This window comes from Rhea pennata, chromosome 4, assembly GCF_028389875.1.
Source record: "Rhea pennata isolate bPtePen1 chromosome 4, bPtePen1.pri, whole genome shotgun sequence".
Taxonomy (NCBI): Eukaryota; Metazoa; Chordata; class Aves; order Rheiformes; family Rheidae; genus Rhea; species Rhea pennata.
This window is the reverse complement of record NC_084666.1, coordinates 76,941,567-76,959,924: the sequence shown is the minus strand read 5'-3', so window position 1 is coordinate 76,959,924 and position 18,358 is coordinate 76,941,567. Positions and strand designations below refer to the sequence as shown.

The following is an 18,358-nucleotide window of genomic DNA, read 5'->3' as shown; positions in this document are numbered from 1 at the left end:
CTGTCATAAAGAAATGACTCCTCGGGGTGACGCAGGTGCCGCCTCAAACCTGGGGACAAATTCTCTTCCCTTCCATACACCATGCTGGAGAGAGCCCCAACGGATGGTGATTTCTTCCCTCTCCTCAGCCATTGGGCTCTGTGTGGCCGTGGCCAGGAGGCGGCAGAGTTGGCCCTTGCAGAGGACCTGGCCTACCGCGCCCCGGGGACATCTCCATGTGCAAGCAGGTATGAGTTTCCTGCTAGCCTCCCTGGAGGAGCACGTTCCCCACCGAGGCCTCTGGTCACGTCTGCTTTGCAATGCCCAAGTTTGGCTTGTTACAGATGGCCAAAAGTGGCTGAAGACCCTGCTGCCTGCGGGAAGAGGCTAGTGGGCCCTGGAGTGGGTCTCCACCCCCAACACAACTCATTTCTCCTTCCTCGTTCTTCTCCTTTCACAAAAATAGCATTTTGCTGAAAGCTGTTGTTCCCAAAGAGAAGACGCTTTGTTCCCTTTTTTTCATCTGTTTTTGTTGGTGTAGTAATTTGAAATAATGTCACTTTTTGGGAAATGCAGCTTCAGGTCAGGAAAATAATAATAAAAAAAGAATTATTTCCACAGTTTACATCTTGGGTGAGTAAAAGAGACATCTCATACATATTAAAAACAATTTTTTAAAAAGTAGTCAAAATCTCAGCTGCACTACGGACAGAGGGAAGCTGCTAAAATGGAAGTAGCATTAGGAGGAAGAGTTTCTCAAGACACCACACATGCACAGAATGACGACACACAGTGCAAGCGAAGCCAAGTGCTGCGGTTTATTGATGACCGTAACATGGAAAAGAGGAATAGATAGCGATCAAGCAGAAACGTCCGTGGCACGTTTCCAAACCAAAAGCGCAGCTGGTGACTCTGGCATGTAGCAACTCTGTAGCACGCGGTGAGGCTGGCAGCATCCACCGCTGGACGGGCACAGGAGCGTCGGAGCCCGGCGCCGATCTGGCACGAAGCAAAGGAGCGGGGGGTTGAGTCCCGCACAGCCCGGGCCGCTGCGCGTTGCCAGTCCCTCACCGTGCCCTGCTCCGCGTCGCCCCGCCGGACCCACTCCGGCAGCAGGCCCGCAGTCCCGGCATACCGTCTCAGCTGTCTTTCTGCCCCCGTCCCCCTTCCCTCCGGAGAGCCGGGGCTCCGCAAACACCCTCCCTCACAGAAGGCTCCCGGTAAGGCTTCTTGCTGCGGGACAGCTCGCTGTTGCCACTTAGTTATTTCCAATTCTGCATCACTGGTGGCCCATGAGAGCCTGAGCTTCTGCTGGGCTTCACGTGGTGGCTTCCTAAATAAGCAACAACCAGCCAAACTTACCAGAATATGCCAAGTGCTCTCCTCTTGTTAATATCTCTCTTTATTTGACAAACAGAGCACACAGGACAACACAAGGTGATGCAGTAATCAGAGCAAATGGACCCCTGTTAAACAGAAATTATTTAGGACTGTAGACGTTTCCAAAAAAATCACATTTTGTCTAAGAATAAGTTAATCGTAGTCCACATCGTGTGTCTTTTAGTTCCTCTTTGATGCTCTTTTTCACATTGAGCTTCAGAATCTAGAGTAGCAGTCTTTAAAAAAGCTAAACTATTTCAACATTAATGACTGTATTTGCTGTAGAATATAGAGGAGACTTGCAAAAGAACTACAACATATAAAGAAAAAAGAAATAACTTAATACAGTATTCACATAGCTATTCATCTTTTTGGCTCCCTAGGGTTGAGGGATTTGGCTCCCTAAGATTGAGGGGAAAAGCACCATAAAAAGAGGCAATTTTGGTGAACTGGAATTGGGCTACTTTGGTTTGTGCTACTGACAATATTAATTTACCTCTGAAAATAAATGATTTGCCAGATTTACTGCATATGCATGAACGCAGTTCTCCAACGCCTTATAATAAAGGTTTATCTGTGGAACAATAGCCAGCCAAGACATCTCCTCAAAGGAGGGAATGAATAGGCATAAAAAAAATGAGTGAATTTATTCTTTACGATGTGTCCAATTATCTCAAATCTTTCCCCATACATAATGTTCATTATGGAAGGGAGAAGAAGCCGCCCAGACCCTGTGAATCACCAACTGAAAGCGGGACGTGTTTCTGCGACCTTTTTGCGGCGCTACAGGAAGCCTGCCTTCATGTGATGAAGGGTGCTGCAAAGGAGTTCCGCGAGATTTTCTAAAGGCAGCCAAGGGATTTGCGTGGCTAAATGTCTCCTGACCCCGCTTCTGCACTCCCAACATCACTCGAGAAATAAAACACTGGAGAACGAGTGAAAAACCAGCAAACAAAGAACGCTGTTGCCCGCCACACATTTGTTATGCCCAAAGAGAGGGGCTTCGGAGGGCATTTAACGTTCTCTGAGCAAGGCGAAAGGAAAGATTAATCACTAACCGGGATATTGTATCTGGTGCGGTAGAGGGTCCTCATCGCCACGCTGGTACCGCACAAGCAGCACTCGCTCATGTCGCCAGCCACCTGGCACGCGAGACACGGGAAGCAGAACATCCCGCACAAGCCTGGAACGAGACGAAACGCAGGAACGAGTGAGGGTTTGCCTCCGGCTCCTGTAGCCTGTCCCTGTCAATGCCACCCTTAGGATGGAAGCAGCTGGGCCCAGAAAAATAGGAGGAGAAACGCAGGAGCAGGTTGGTAGGCCAGAGCTGGGACAGAGAAGGGGCAGATCTTTGAGAGAACCGAAGGGTCGTGGCATGAGAGACTGCAAGTTCCCTGCAGTTTTTTTGTCCACTAATTAGAGCTGCCTGTATTGTCTTCACCAAGAAAAGCTCTGTTTTTGCAACAGGATGAACAGCTGACACACTTCCACGAGCCCGCTGTCAGCCCTGAGGGACAGGGTCCTGCTTTCTTCGCCAGAGGCGAGGAGAGGCGAGGGACAGAGCGTAGCGTGCTAACTCAGCCCACTTCCGTCATCGGAAATGCTGCCTGGGCCTCCTATCTGGGAGCATTTCAAAGTTCATCATCCCACTACCAAACCCTACCTTTTGGGGAGTTTATTCCACTATTTTTCTGAACAAGCAGGTGTTAGCATTGCCTCAAGAACAGCTCCAAGAAGCACACCACCCATTTCAGCAGCTGTCAGAAGCCCTGCTTCACGCGGATGTTTGAGACAACTAGTTATGTACGCACACACGCCACAGTCAGTGCAACAGTCCATCAGGCCCGTCTGCCACGTATTTCTCGATACGGACGAAACAGGCACAACATACTGAGGTTGGGTTGTAACAACGGGTATAGTGGCCATCTCTAAGTTTCTTCAGATCTCCTTGACCTTCTGAAAGAGAAAAGGGAGGAACAGGACAGTTAGTGACACCTTGCAGGAAACAAAGCAGGTAAATTAGATGGATGGAGGTGGCCAAACTGTGGCAGCCAGTGAAGTCATCTAGGCGGTAAAATTCACTAATTCTTCCTCACCTGGATGCTGAACGGCTGCATACTTTCATTCAAAAGCCTCCTTCTTCCTCACCTCAAAATTAAGAATAACTCTCTGTGACCGACCAATAACCCCTGTAATGAAAAAAGGCTCAGAGGAGATGAACACATGCAAGATGCTCTTCAAGCCCAGGAAGATGCAACCTAGTAACCAGAACTGTTGCCGGAGGGTGACCTTTGTTTTAGATAAGTAGCCGAAAATTTGTTGAAGAAAAACGGAGTGTTTCCTTCTGAGTTGAACAAAAGACGTGAATATCTCTCTGAGATTAGCCAGAGCAGCATGGGGTAAGTGAATATGTATGTGGCTGAGCCCAATACAGAGTGTAAAACCTGAACAACTATCAGGAATTTTTGAGCAATGGGCTGGAGCTGGCTTCAATCCACGTATCCTTCCTGGCAGTTGGGGACACCCAGTGACCTGACGGTGAGCGTATTATAGAGACCAGTAATAGCAATTGCACTTGTAATGTGATTTCAGTATATTATGCATCACTCGGCTAAATCAAAAATCCCATGTAACATGAAATACCTTCAAAACAAACTTTTAAATTAAACATTGCCCTCTCTGTATATGTGGAATATCTAAAAGGACCTGGTCAGCAAGCATTGGACTCTGACACCCTCTCTGTTCAGAGGAAAGGAGCCATTTCACTCCATGACTAGCACCTAGTGCCTCCTTACTTATTTCTGGAGGAATTTTGCCCTTCTCTGCCACGGGTTATGACCTTAAATCTGGGAAACACAAAACACTCAGGATGGTACTGATGGAAATCTTACACTCTTGCTGCTGTTTTTCAGCGTGGATTCAGAAATTTTTCACTAGCACTTTACTTAGACAAAAAAAAAATCTCTTTTGCTTCAATGAAAGACCAAAGCAGGAAGGTTTCTAACATCAGTAAAACAGGAACAAGTAATGTGTATAGCATAACTGTAAATACCATATATATACATATATATATAGCACTTCTCTTCACGCCTAACACTCAACCCAAATATCACACTGGTCTGAAAATGTTTTCACTGGAAGTTCTTACGAGTAGCCCGTGACACTAATAAAGTTTCACAAAACTATTGCTTCCCTTCACTTATATTCACTACGAGATATTTAGAGGTCAGATACTCTTAAAATCAGTATTTTTCTTGTGTTGCCATACTCAGAGATGGACATTCTCCTAAAATACACAGCAATAATAAACCCAATAATTACAGCCAGCTAATAATCACCCAGATACACAGCCAGTTCTCAGCACGTTATTACCAGTGACGACTGACTCCAGCACCAAAAAGCACCTTTCACACGCTCACAGACCAACACGTAGGCAGGTGCACCTTACAGGGACACCACCACCCTGCCACTGGTGGCCCAACAAGTTGCAAGGTCCAGAACGGTTCCTGCAAGTGTCAGCAGGCACCGGGCCAAGGAAGAGCCCACCCAGATCTGGCGAGGCCAGTCCTGGGGCAGTAAATCTCTCTCTCTGTCCTGGAAACAAAAGCCAAGAGGGAAGCAGGCACTGAGCACCCTGACTCCAGGCTACCGTGAGCCCAGAGCAAGCAGCACTCACGCGTTCACATACCCGCATAGGTGCTGCTGGGGTCTGCGCGCCAGTGGTGATGCTGCAGCAGCACCCTTGGCTCTGAGGATGGTTCAGTGCTGCGGGTGCCAGGAGCTCCTGCGCTTCCTGGCAGCAAAGCAGTAAGGCAGGAGCTTCCCTGAATTCACCCACGAATGCACATGTGCCACCAGCAGAACCCTTCACGCTTGGCTGGTAGCACAGAGGTGGGCAGGGTGGGAGACAGCCTGCCACCAAAGGCGGCAGCACCTCATCATCCAGGCTTTGCGTGGAAAATGCTTCATTTCACAGGGGCCCAGCTGCTCTAGACGCGTAGGGCTTCGACAGTGATATTCAGATCCCTGTCTGCATTTCTGATACCTCTTTGGCCTTGTGTGACAGCTAACCTCATCAGCACAGCATGAAGCTGTCATTGAAGGTCATCTGTGAAAATTTCTAACAAGACAAGTCCCAGGATCAGCCTTTGAGGATGGATACTTGCCCTTTCAGCACTTTTGGTGGTCTTTTCTTTAGCAAGGTCCTTATCCAACTTAAAAGGCTTCTATCAATCCCACTTTTACCCAGTTTGCTCCCCCCCACCCCCACTTCCCGTTCCCAGGATGCTCTTGGGGCGGTTCTCCGTCCAGCATGGTTATGAGCACTGCTCCACAGATGTTTTATACAGCCACCGGCTTTGTCCCTATCCCAATAGGAAAGACAAGCAGTGGATTCTTCTCCACTCCCAGCAGCATCCTTTCCAGTCACAGGTCCACATTTTGGTCCACTCTGACCTGCTCTCACCTGCTCTAGCAATGGACTTGTCAATGCTTCTCAGCCACAAACTTGCCTCTCCCTGCAGCCCGTTGCTTCTTGTCCTCTTCCTGTCTCACTGCAGGCTGCATTGTACTGTCCTCTCACCATTTCCTATGGCTAGGTCTCATTTTTTTTTCGTGATCAGAGCTTTTTCCTGGCTATGATACTGTGGTCATTTCTCTCTTTTCCTGTGATTAGTTGTTCTACTGTGATTCTCTGCCACTTCTTATTTTCCCCAAAGCCTCTCCCCAGCTCTAATTCTTCTGTTACTAGATAGTCTCACTTTCCGCCAGACATTCTCAATCATGCTTTCAAGCTGGCTGCTTTTTTCTGCAAAGCATTTGTCTTCCAGCTGCTTTTAATTTCTCTTCCCCTTTCTCATCTACTGTGACCTCAGATCTTCAACTAAATTCCACTGCTGTCTTCTGCTGCAGTCCTTATAATCTTGTCTTTTTGGAGCCCTATCTCATAACACAAATGGTTTCTCTTGGCACCTCAGTAAACAGTCTACAAAAACTTTGCCCGTTCTTTAGGTCGCTGCCACTTCTTGTGCTTTTTTTTTCCTCTCCTCTCCAGAAAAGACCAAAACGCTACCAAAACTCTCAACTGCAGAAATGCATTTCTGCTTACTACATTTAAATTGTTCACTAACTAGCATTTTTGTCTAGGTCTTTTCTAGATGCATAAGATGATAAGGTTTTAGGTTGTCAGTGACACTTTTACTATTTATTTATTTATTTTTTTTAGGCTTGGCAAATGCCTTTCAGCAGAAAACAAGAGAATTTTGCCTACTGCAGACTCAGATAAAGAACACGAAGTGATTAAGCCACATATCGCGCAACAAACAAGGGCTCTTCCCTCTGCAATCAGGTTAAATACGCCAAGACTCCCTCGTTTTCTGCAACAGCCACTTCAAGCTACGTTCTTAAAACAAGCCTGCAGCCACTGGGGGAATCCTGCGACAAACCCCTCTAATCCTAACTGATCTATGTCCCTCTTCCCCCCGGCTTCCCTGAAAGCTTTTCCAAAGTGGCCTACGGAGTTCCCAGGATCAGGGTGTTAGGGACAGCAAAGCAGACATGAAGTAAAGTTGTTTCTCTTTGCTGATGAGCGTATGGCCTTTCCTCTCCTCCTCCCTTGCTGCTGTTACAAATGAAATTACAAAGTCTTCAAGGGCATCTTGATTTGCTTTTCAGTTCACTACAGCTTACGACACAGAACTTTGCTTATTAAAATTATACTTTTATGAACATGTTGCACTTGTTCTGACACCAGCGTTTACTAGGCGTTTTGCCCTTTTTCATTATAAATACTGGCCATTGCAGTGTCACGGCAATGTATGTGAAACACATCCCAGCACTCAGCAGCTCTGCTCATCTCTTCCTCCACAGCAAGCCAGTAACCAGTTTGCATTTCTTGTTGGTTGGACTAATGGCTAGGGGCCAGTGGTTTCCTGCCTACTACACCAGACACTGGATAGCTGTTCTTCAGCACAAAGTTCAGTAAATGCAGAAGCCCCAACTCAAAAAATGATTAGGATTTTGAAAACTGTAGCCATCTAGCAAGGCATACATTTAGACACTAACAACCCACCTAAGTGGTGTGTTGCAGATCTGTCAGAGGATGGAAAAACAGCGAACACTGCCATATCCTGTAGCACGTTCATGCACATAATCATTTGTTACCCATATTTGGACTCTTTTCAGGTTTTTGCCTGTGTTATCCGGCCCCCTAAACAGCATCCATCCATTCACTTTTCCTCCCATTCCAGAAAGGTTTTGCTAATGTTTAGATGCAGAACCTAGGCTAAAGCAAGTAACACAGATGTCTCAGTTGTTGAGTTTGGAGTATTTCTCAAAAGAATGCTTTGGCATGAGTACAAAGCATTTGGGAAATAGCCATAGCCTCATATTTTCTTCTAACCAAGCTAGACTCAGTAAAAGAGAGGTATGTTACAAAAAATCGCCAGGTCTGTTTCGCAGAGATTGAGAAACACAGATACTCAGCCACACATCTGAAGTCTGATCCCAGTCCTTGCTTTCTTGTGGATGAGCGAGTAGGTAGACCTTGAAAAACAGAAAGCTTCAGATCTAAATAAAAAATAAACAAACTGTATTGTTATTATGCTAGCCAAGTAAAAGGTGGCACACATTTCATGCAACAACCAAAAATAAATTCTGCCCTGAGGCAAAGTTTTAATGGTTGTGCACAAATAGAAGAAAGCGGAAGAAAAATTACATAAACCACTTGTTGGAGTTTGTTAAGATTTCTTGCTACAAATTGTTTTTTCTCTCCTATTCAAAAACACTATATTGGCAAATGTTAAGAAGAACGTTGCTCAAGCTTCAAGCTCCTCCCTGTACAGCTACTGAGCGCACAAACCAGAATAGAAACTGAAATGTCTCAGGACAGTGCTTCTCAAAGCCCTGCTGAAATTCTCCTTGGTGTTAGGGCACACTCTGACTCCACTGCTGTGTGCAAACCGCAAGCCTTCAGAAATTAATTTCTTACTTTTTTATGGCCACATGTGCAACCTTTAAAATAAGGGGAGAGTGAATCTTCTAGAGGCAAAATCAGGTATGTACAAAGAGAAGTGAGAACAATGATTGCCTCTGATTGCCAACAGAAACAAACTCACACCTTATCTATACTTTTTACACTATTACAAATGCAATTGTTCAATATATGGGTATTATCTACATCCTTTCTCCTCATTTAGCCGAAAACTTTGCAACCTGAAGATGCTCCTCCCCTCCATCCACTACATCAAACTCATTGGTATTTTAAGCTCCCAAGACAGGAGATCACGTTGAAAAGGACACAAAATGCACAAAGACACCACGCAGTAACATACAAAAGCAGCTGATATACAGCCTTCTTGTAAGATATGAACTACATCCAGGACATATTCTAGAAACTACCCAAAATGTTCCAAAAACCACATAGCTGCAAAGCCTGAACACCACTGGTAAGAGGAATTTGATTTCAAGCGCTCATTTAGACAAGCAGACAACCTAATTTAAACAGATAGCAAAGTATCAGTCTGATTCTTCTGATACATTTATACAATTCTAATAACAGGAGAAAACAGGAAAAAAGAACAAATTTCTGGTAACTCAGCTTTTGAGTAGTTTTTTAAAAGAACCCCAGTTGCATTTTCTATATAGTTTGCTTTAAATGATTCGTTGAGCAGAAAAAAAAATAATTCTTTAATTTTTCCCTTTTTCACTATCTGCCTCCTTTTCCTGGGCAATAACTAACCTAGGAGCTAACAAGTTTCTAATGTTTTAAGAAAACCAACCTCACTCACAGAAGGATGCAGTGGGTCTTGTAGGGCAGCCTCTGGCAAAAGGAGGGCTCTTCCCTGGCTGAGCTCTTACATATAAAGGGTTTTGTGGAAGATGAAACTCAACTTTTTCACTCTCAAGACTCTCATTGGTTGTAAGTAGCAAGCAAATACAATGGTGGGAGGTAACCAGAGCAAGAGAGTCAGGAGTTACACTGTGAGACTAGGAGCGGAAATTTAACACATGCAGAGCGCAGTTAGGTTTTCTTTTCAGAATTAAATCAGAGAATTTTGTTCATGTTTAAAAAAGTGGTTGCATACACATTGTCACAGTCCCTTCACTCTATTTACATGTGGTTGTTGTTACAGGAAGAATAGGCCTGAATGACTTGTCTTAATTGAAATAAGCACTTTCCCAACATTAAAGTATTTCCCCCCACCCAGAAGAATAAGCATACTCTTAAAAAGCAGAGAAAACAAAGAGAACCTTAGGATGCTGTTACTCAAAAGTTTCTCAGAAGTTGGAAAAAGAGGTTCTATGGATTTGCTGGTTTGCTTTTACACTTTAGATCGGTGCTAAGGTGAAATAGTGTGGCCCCCGTGGCGTCAGGCCGGCCCCATGGAGGAGCCCGGCCTGCGCTGGGAGCCCGGCAGCTGCCCTGCTCCTGGCAGAGCTCTGCTGAGGAAACCCCAGCTCAGACTCATCTCCTCTGTCTTCAGTCCCGACGAGCATTGCAACTATCACAAACTTTCCCTTTCAGGGAGAAAATATGATTTTTATGCAAGTAGAAAATATTTTATATTAGGGCAAAGTGCTACTGACAAAGACAGCAAGGTTAAATTGGCAGTGTATACGTTACTACACATGAAGCTAAACTAACTGCCCCTCCAAATCTCTCAGATCGTATTTTCCTAAACCAACCTGAAGATTTTCCTAATTTCAGTCTTTCTTAACTTAATCATCATATTGAATTGAAGAATGCATTACTGACACCATAACCCAACAGAATAGAACCTACATTTTGACATACGTCCTATAAAAGAAAACCACATGCATTATTTTGCATTGGGATTAAAAGATCAGTTTTCTCAGTAATTCCTTTAGCAGCTGCCTTGTGGCAGAAGTGCAAGCTCTAGCATAACTTCCAGCCTTCCATTTTCTTATCCTGTTTCCCCAATCATTTGTACTAACTAGAAACGGATGCCTACCATCCTTCACCCTTTGCAACAAGGGTATCTCAATTTTCATAAATCCTTCAAGGAAATGCTTCGAAAATATTTCTGAGAAGCATACACATTTACTTACAACCAGGCGTGTTCCCTTCGTTCTTTCTCCACGGTTTTGTTTGGCATACAGTCAATTCAACCTGGCACGCGTTCAAACCACCTTGTATTTACTTCACAGATGTTCTTAGATGTCAGGCTTTGAGCGAAGAGTATCTCAGCTCCAGGTGGTGGCCACCGGCTACGCAACAGACTCTGCCTCAAAAAAAAGAGAAGAGCAGAGAAAAAGGGGCGGGGGGGGACGCGTGAGCGAGAGGCAGAAAGAGCGAGAGCGATGCAGGGAGAGAGCAACAAAGCACAACACAGCGCGAGAGGGAGTGAGCCAGGAGACTGCACCTACCCACCCTGGAGAGGCTCTGGGATGGGGACACGGGGACGGGGCTTTGCTCTTCGGAGGCTCAGCCAGCGCAACCAGCAACAACGTCCGCAAGCGCCAAGACGACACCAAGCGCTTTGCAGCCGGCAGCATTTCAAAACTTATCTGCCCCGTTTCCACACACGCACGCGTTCCCCGGTACAACGAGATACACTGTCGTTCACTATTTCTGCATTTACATCTCCTAACCACTCGCACCACAGGCAAGCCACCAAAGCTTGAGAGTAGTTCCCACACTTTCTGAAAAGCTGTTACCTAAGGACAGAGAATATTTGAGTATTTTGCACGGTGTGCATATTGCAAGCAGTGCTGGTAGGCAACAGGTCCATACAGTAATGTACATTATAAAACACAGCTTTAAACTATTCTATATAAACTGCTGGTAGCATGTTTTAATTCTCTTTTCACAAAAAAATAGGGGGGGGAGGTGAACGAGAATTAAGGGTTAACCTGTAACCTTCAGAAATTAAAATTGGTAACGATCCTTGGATTTATGGTGTTATACATGGAACGGAAAGAGGTGCTATAAAAATCCTGCCTTTTACCAACAGTGCTGTTCAGAGAACAGTGAGCATGGCAGCAGGACCCCGAGACACTCTCCATCCTTCCGAAATTTAACAAAAATTGCCTCTACCCTGCTGATGGTACCATTTGTGAAGCCTTTAACACGGCTCCTTTGCTGACACAATGACACAGAGCCTGTGCTGTGCTGCCCAGCAAACGACTTCATGAAGAGAAGACACATCTCTTACAAGAAAGTGAAACAACAGCGCAATTCCCAGGTACAACTTTTCCAACGAGGCAGATACAGTTTTCCGTCGGGCTGGATCTTCAGCTGCCTGCCTTTGAGGCTTGCCTTCACTTTTGGAAGCAAGAAGGGTTTCAGGCAGTTTCACCGAATGTGACACCCATCCTCTGCTCACTGCTCAGCACCGCCAGGCCTTTGGAGAGAAAAGATGAAGCTACTGAATCAGTCAAGGGTTATGACTTTTGCTCTCTGAGGAATTATTCTCAATGAGATCAGCTCCCCAGGTGGCTTAGAAACACATACCTGTGCTAGAGACTGAGTAGGAATGAGTGGTCACAGCCTGAGAGGTGGGAATTAAGGGTGAGGGTAACCCTAAGTATTTAACGCTGAGTCAGCCTGGCCTCCGTGGACAGATGCCTCCTTCCCCCTTTACCAGCTTTGTGAAGTTGGGAGAGATTTGCATGGACACGTTGATTTGAGGCATGAGACTGGGCCCAAACATCGTTTCTTTATTCTGTGCATTTTTCAAAATATTCCCACAGCCTCTTGTGACACCACCTTTGCCAAAAGGTTTTAGTTCAGAAGATGCTTTCTAGAACAGAAGACACCCGACATCCTACTATCTGGCTAAACAAAGAGTATGTTGTGCAGAGAAAGAAGGCTGAAATGCACTGTTTGTATGGAAAATACCTTACTAAAAAAAAAAAAAGGGCTCTTCAACCACGTTTGAGGATTTGAATGGTTTATCCTCCATTCAGAACTGTGATGCCATTGATGATCCTGGAACTCAGGTGATATGAACAACCAGGTCATTTAAATGCTTTTCTTTCACAGAAAAACAGCTCACTTCTACGAGGAAAAAAAAAAAAAGGTATGAAAAAGTAACTTAACTTCTTGTTATGACCCTGACATAATGCCACTGTCAGCAAGTACCTCATCTAATTTTCTCAGCCAGGTATTTAATTTGGACCAAAAAAAACCAAACCAAAACAAAACAAACAAAAACAAACAAAAAAAACCAACAAAGAAACAAGACCATTTTGGCAATAAAATCAAAACACAAACTTTTGAAACACGCACGAAGAGCATCTCCTTTGCTAAACAGGTGCCAGGAATCCCCATCTCCCTGTGTCTCACCAGCCTGGCCTTCTAGCTGGGTTCCTCAAAGATCCTGACCTGGACTCCAGGGAAGGTTGGCAAACTCGGCTTGTTTCAGACGAGGTTTTTCTGGCTGTATGAAGTGGCACTGCTGAAAAATGTAAAGTCAGCCGCAAAATACAAGGTTGCTAGCTAACGCAAGGCAACAATTAATAGTACAAAATCTCGATAGCTAGGAAGAAAGGAAAAGGGTTAACAAAACAAAAACTATAATGTCTTTTTGTTAAAGCATGCTAAGACACGTTAAGCTGTGAAATGCCCCTGTAGTGTAAAACTGCAAGGTATTATAGATACCAGGAAGACCAGAGTATCTTACCAGAAGATCTGAATGGCTCTGAGGAGTAGAGTTTCAGAAAGCAGAACAGAACTGTAAACATCAAATATAACACAAGGGAGTTTCAGAAAAGTACATCTACTGAAGAAAGGCGAGTCAGGTGTTAAAAACTTCTAAGAGGAAGTGATAGCATCTGAGCATGAAAAGATCGAGGGAAACTGAGCAAAGTATTTGAAATGTTTGTTCAAAAAATTTGAACAAAATAAAGACTTAAGGTGATGTAGAGCTTTTAAACAGAAGCCAGTTACAGATGCATGGCTGAAAGGAGAGAGCTCAGCTCTTCACAGAAAACCCTGATTGATTTTCACATCTTGCTATCAAGTTACAGGCCCATCCAAAACACAACAGTCCAGAATGTTTGAAAACCATCTCTCTTTTCCTCTATTCAACTATCTTGTCTCACTTGCCCCTTAAGAAGAAGGAATAATGTTCTCAGAATTTTAACGATTTTTTTTTTTGTCTCAGACTTGGAAAAGGCTTCCTGTGTCTGAACTTCAATTATTTTTTTTCCAGCTGGTTTAATAAAAGACAACATTTCTCTGCAACTTGCCTTCTTCTCAGAACTTGGAAGTTTTTAGGCAGAAGGAAAACTCCCACAGTTAAAAAAGCCCAAGGAGAAAGGAGCTGAGCAGATGTTAGGAGACGTTTTGACAGCTCTTAGAAATACTTCTAAGGGCCAGCGTAGTATCTCAGCGAACATGATATAACTGCAGTTGATACAAAAAGAGAGTTGTTCTCTCCCCTGTCCGTGGCTCCAAGTTCCTCATTCCTCTCTTGCAGAGATCTAGCAACCACACAAATAGCAGAGTAAGGCAGTTCAGCTCACTCATCAGACAGAAAATGGTGTTTGGCTTATTTGGAGGGCGAGGCTGGGAGGAGTGAATTTTCATTTGGACAAACTCCCTGAACAACCATCTTGCTATAGACACACAAACACTAGATTCAACACACCAAAGGCAATTCATGGCCAGGATGAGTGGGGGCCACTTGCTGTTTAGCAGCTCACAGTTGCAGTATATTAAGTATAAAGAGGTAGTAGTTGAAAAATAGTACCCAGAGTAGTTTCATATCCACCTTTGGTCACATTCTGGCATGGGTAAAGATTTGTCACAAAACATCTCACGCAGTTTGGTTGACTTTCTACTTCCTGTATTAGTTTTCTATTATTTCTAACCATCTTTCCAGTGAGGCATCAGAAACAGAAATTAATGTAAAATTAACCAAAGCATCCAAAGCATTGGAGAATTACATGTTCAAGATACTTTGCAACAGAATTTACAGTCACAATTACTTTTAAAACGTATTTACATTGCTTACATCAGTAGAATAAGTTCTACTACTGTTGATTAAAAGCAGCCCTTGACTTTCTTATCGCTACACACGTACTTTGTATTTTATTTAGGAAAAAAAGCACCATGACCACATATCATAGATTACTCGGCTAAATAAAACACTACTTGAAGAGACAAACCTGAGAAATCACTGAAAGCAGGTTTATAGTAACAAGGGCTCTTATAGAGAAGGAAATTAAGAGATAGTTGAATTGGAAGATAAAATAGAAGAGATGATTTATAAGAAAGGGAAGCTGTACGATTCAGTTCTTGCTACATGTACCTCATCACAAGTCCTCTTCAGTGAGGAGCTTCACTTTTGCATCAGTATAGTTTCCTCTGGGCATGCACAAGATGTGTCTTGTGTACGGCTGGATTTCTTCCGTTTGACTTCATCCACATAGCACTTAATCCAATTTTGCATAAAACATGTAAGTGGCAGGAAGATTGGAATCCTCTCTCAGTTGGCCCAGAACATCCATTGCCAATAACATTTGCCCTGATTGTTTTTGAAGTTAGCTGCTGTGTGTTCTACTTTCGATTTTCTGAAGTACTTTCTGACTTACCTTGAAGTAAAGCAGCTCTGAACAGCTCAAATTCTTCAAGGTAACTTTCTGAGCAGCATCCACACTATTCATTTCTTGAACAAGGCCTTAAGATGGTAGACACAATAATTACTGGTTTTATACCTATTCTGTAGCATGGGTTCTTTTTAAAGATCTCCCAAGATCTCAGACTACCACTGAACACGTGCACAAACAGCAACAGCACAGTAGTTCACTAATCTACCGACAGACACAAGAAGATGGCAGAGAAAGTCCTCTCAATCCTATCTAACATATGAGAAAAAAAAAAACAGGATACTGGTAGCTGGCCAACTACGCAGAGCACCTTCACCAGATGAAGACCCACGACAAATGAACTCCGCATACATTGGAAAAATATTCACTGGTGAGAGAATGAGTCTTCTTTCTACGTGTTGACATAACTTTCTGGTTTTGGGACATCAGAAAATGTCACTAGCACACCCCTTTTGTTCCCAGGTCATACTCTTAATGGCCAGCTGTAAGACCGACCTAGTGAGCTGATAACCCCCTCCCAACAACATTGACTCTTACCAGCCCTCTTGGCAATTCTGTTTCCACTAGACAGTTTCTGAGCTAAGTGCACGCAATACGTACTTTTCTGAGACAGAAGAAGGCAATCTCTGGTTTCCTTTGTCTAAAAATCTCTTCTTTTGCTAAGGAAATACGAAAATGGTAAAATCCAGGGACCTTTGATGTCCCCATCACAATTCCCTTCCTCCCTTAGAGATGAGTTTGAAAGATCTCGCACACAACTACGAGGCACTTAAGGCAAAACTCTAACCCAGCTACAAATTGCTGCTGACGGCTTGGCAGCCCCTCATATTTTCCAGCCTTGTATTCACTGCTGCTGCTTCTACAGGAGCTAGTGTGGGTACACAGCTCCCTCTGACCAGATTTGGTGTTGCTTTGGATGCACCTTTCAATGAAATATCACGTAGTATGTAAAGGCAAACATTTGTGCTGCTTACAGTGATTTCTCTTTCAGTGAGCAATAGCCAATGTTGAAATTTTGCCTTTGTAAGGCTTCAACCTTTCTGCTGCCTTTAAAAGCATTAGTTATTTTGACCGCTTGCAAAGGAACAAATCAGAAAAGAAAAGGGAGAAGAAAAGCAACATCCAACATTTCAGGAAGTACTTCCAAAGAACACTGCTTAGCTGTGCAAAATCACAACAGCTAATAACGAAACTGATGCTGCTTAGAGATAGGTATATTTAATAATTTTACATCAGACTTTCTTTAAACACAACTGAGTGTGTGCTTGATTCTTGGAGACTCAGAATAGAATAACTTGGGAGCACAATGGAAGGAGAAGAGACATGCATATGTATCTGCGTGCAAATACAAACAGCCATCTAGCCAGAAAATGGTTTGGCCAAGTGTTATTTCTTGCACTTATAAAATGTCTTATTTCTGTATATTAATCATAAAATGATTTGGAATTATCAATAGGATAGCCTATAAAAAATATATATGTATATTTACAGCTTTTATATAATGAACTTAAAATACAGCTGGGGGCTATCTTTGTAATAAACCACATTTAGAGTTGTTTCTGGGAAACCACCACAGAAAACATGCAACAATTTTAAAGCTTAGGGAAGGGCTGTTTTGAAATTTGAATTTTTATTCTCATTTGCTATGCAAAGAAAATTATTTACAAAATAAATATTTGATTATGACAGGTTGTCACTGGAGAAAGGACCCTAGAAGTTTCAAAGGTACTACAAAATGTGAGCATTCCTCAAATCAGAGTTAGTTAAAGACACTTTAATATGTTTAAAATGGATAAAACTAACTTGTCACAACCTCTCTAAGGTAATATATAAGTAATAAGGAACTGATGCATGCTAATTATATCATAAGACTTGTTTTTTGGTTACTAGCAAATGCCTAATAACTGAAGTTCAACATCAAACTGGGTATGTCCAATTCTCCCTCTACTAAATGTGTCTTTGTCACATAATTACTCAGAAACTTCTTGCTCTTCATATTTAAAGTATTTTTCTCCATCTTAATACTTTCTCCATTGAAAACTTATAAATCAAGTGCTAAAACAATTTCTGCCTAACGCCCTAAAAGGCCCTAAAAAAGTTATGCTTCCTGACATTTTCAAGTACTTCTATTGTATATGCAATCAGGAAAAAAAAAGATTGTATACAATTTGCTCAAAAGATCTTTGACATCATTTATTAGAAAAGTAAGAGAACACAAAAGGAAAAAAATAGAAGAAAACAAAGTACACTGTAAAAGGAAGCAGCATATTAAAAAAAACTAAAGTCAAGCCCAGCCCCAAGAAAGACTTTCTGTAACCAGAACTGTTTACTCATTACAAAGCTATCTCACATTGCTGCAATAGGAAATTCTTAACCTGTTACCATCACCAAGGAAAAATGAAAGTTAACAAACCCTGAACGTATAGCTCTGCACTGACATGTCTCTCTGACATACCACTTAAATAACCCTAAAGTATGATAGTTCATTTAAAGGCAGAGCAGTTCCCTAGTTTGATCTTCAGCATGACTGCATAAACAGTTGTACCCTAACACTAAAGGAGGAGAACTGAAATAAGGAAAGGTCATGTGAATACCGTAATGACTTTAGCTACCAAATACTCTGTATCATCAAACTGCAGCTCCAAATGCAGGCATGCGCAACACTATCTGGAAAAAACTTTACTTGCGTTGCCTACCATGATTAGCTTGAAGTAAACTCCACTCTCATTTTCATAGAACAACAGTGTCTGTTGCTTCTTGCATAGAAACTAATTCCAGACCATATAGTGCAAACCTTTCAATATGATGAGTCAATAAAAAGCAGAACTGCTATGCAAATTACGTAACTAATAGAGCTTAAAAGGTTAAAAATACGTAACAGTTTGGAGCTATGTAATTGTTAGCCTGCAATTGTTATTTTTTTGTTTAGAGGCGTACTCCTATAAACATGTTCTTCCTGCAAGATCACAAATAAAGATAATAAATGTAAGGTAAAAGGATTAGAATAAAAGATGATGTTCACTTTGCAAGATGAATTGGTAGCTTAGAGTCAATTACTGGTCATGCACACATTGCAAGGTTTCCAGGCTTTTCTGTTTTTAAAAGTCAAAAGGTCAGTAGTCCATGTTCAAATTGTTCCTGATAGACTAGCTCAGCTTACTCTGTGCCAGCAACTCTGCAGAAATCTGTTGCTCTTACACAACTTAGAACTGCTGCCAGCAATCACAGCAAAAACAAAAATATGATTTTAAAGTACTCTTCTATTGACTTATTGTTTTGGACAACATATGCACACAAAAAACACACACACGGAGTCCTGACAGCTTCCGAACATCTCAGGATAAAAATAAGTTATGAAAATTATTTCACACAACAAGCTCCAACTCAAACTGCAAATTATTCATGTAATAAATCAGAACACCAA

The 18,358-nt window shown here is 42.7% G+C and overlaps 1 protein-coding gene across 7 annotated transcripts; it reads right to left on the bottom strand.

Annotated features, from left to right (window-relative positions):
* Nucleotides 1-772: 772 nt before the first annotated feature.
* Nucleotides 773-11,661, bottom strand: LOC134140239 (placenta-specific gene 8 protein-like). Of its 7 annotated transcripts, XM_062575130.1 has the most exons (6): nt 11,535-11,657; nt 10,429-10,601; nt 3,171-3,315; nt 2,418-2,542; nt 1,342-1,445; nt 773-978 (listed from the first exon to the last, which is right to left on the bottom strand). In XM_062575130.1, coding segments are annotated over exons 3-6 (345 nt in total). In that variant the 5' UTR covers nt 3,286-3,315; nt 10,429-10,601; nt 11,535-11,657; the 3' UTR covers nt 773-977. The 7 variants fall into 7 exon arrangements, with proteins under 7 accessions (XP_062431114.1, XP_062431108.1, XP_062431113.1 ...); XM_062575124.1 differs by lacking the exon at nt 773-978 and having other exon boundaries at nt 1,338-1,445; nt 11,535-11,661; XM_062575129.1 differs by lacking the exons at nt 773-978; nt 10,429-10,601; nt 11,535-11,657 and adding exons at nt 3,456-3,548; nt 9,147-9,178 and having other exon boundaries at nt 1,338-1,445.
* Between the last annotated feature and the right edge of the window lie 6,697 nt (nt 11,662-18,358).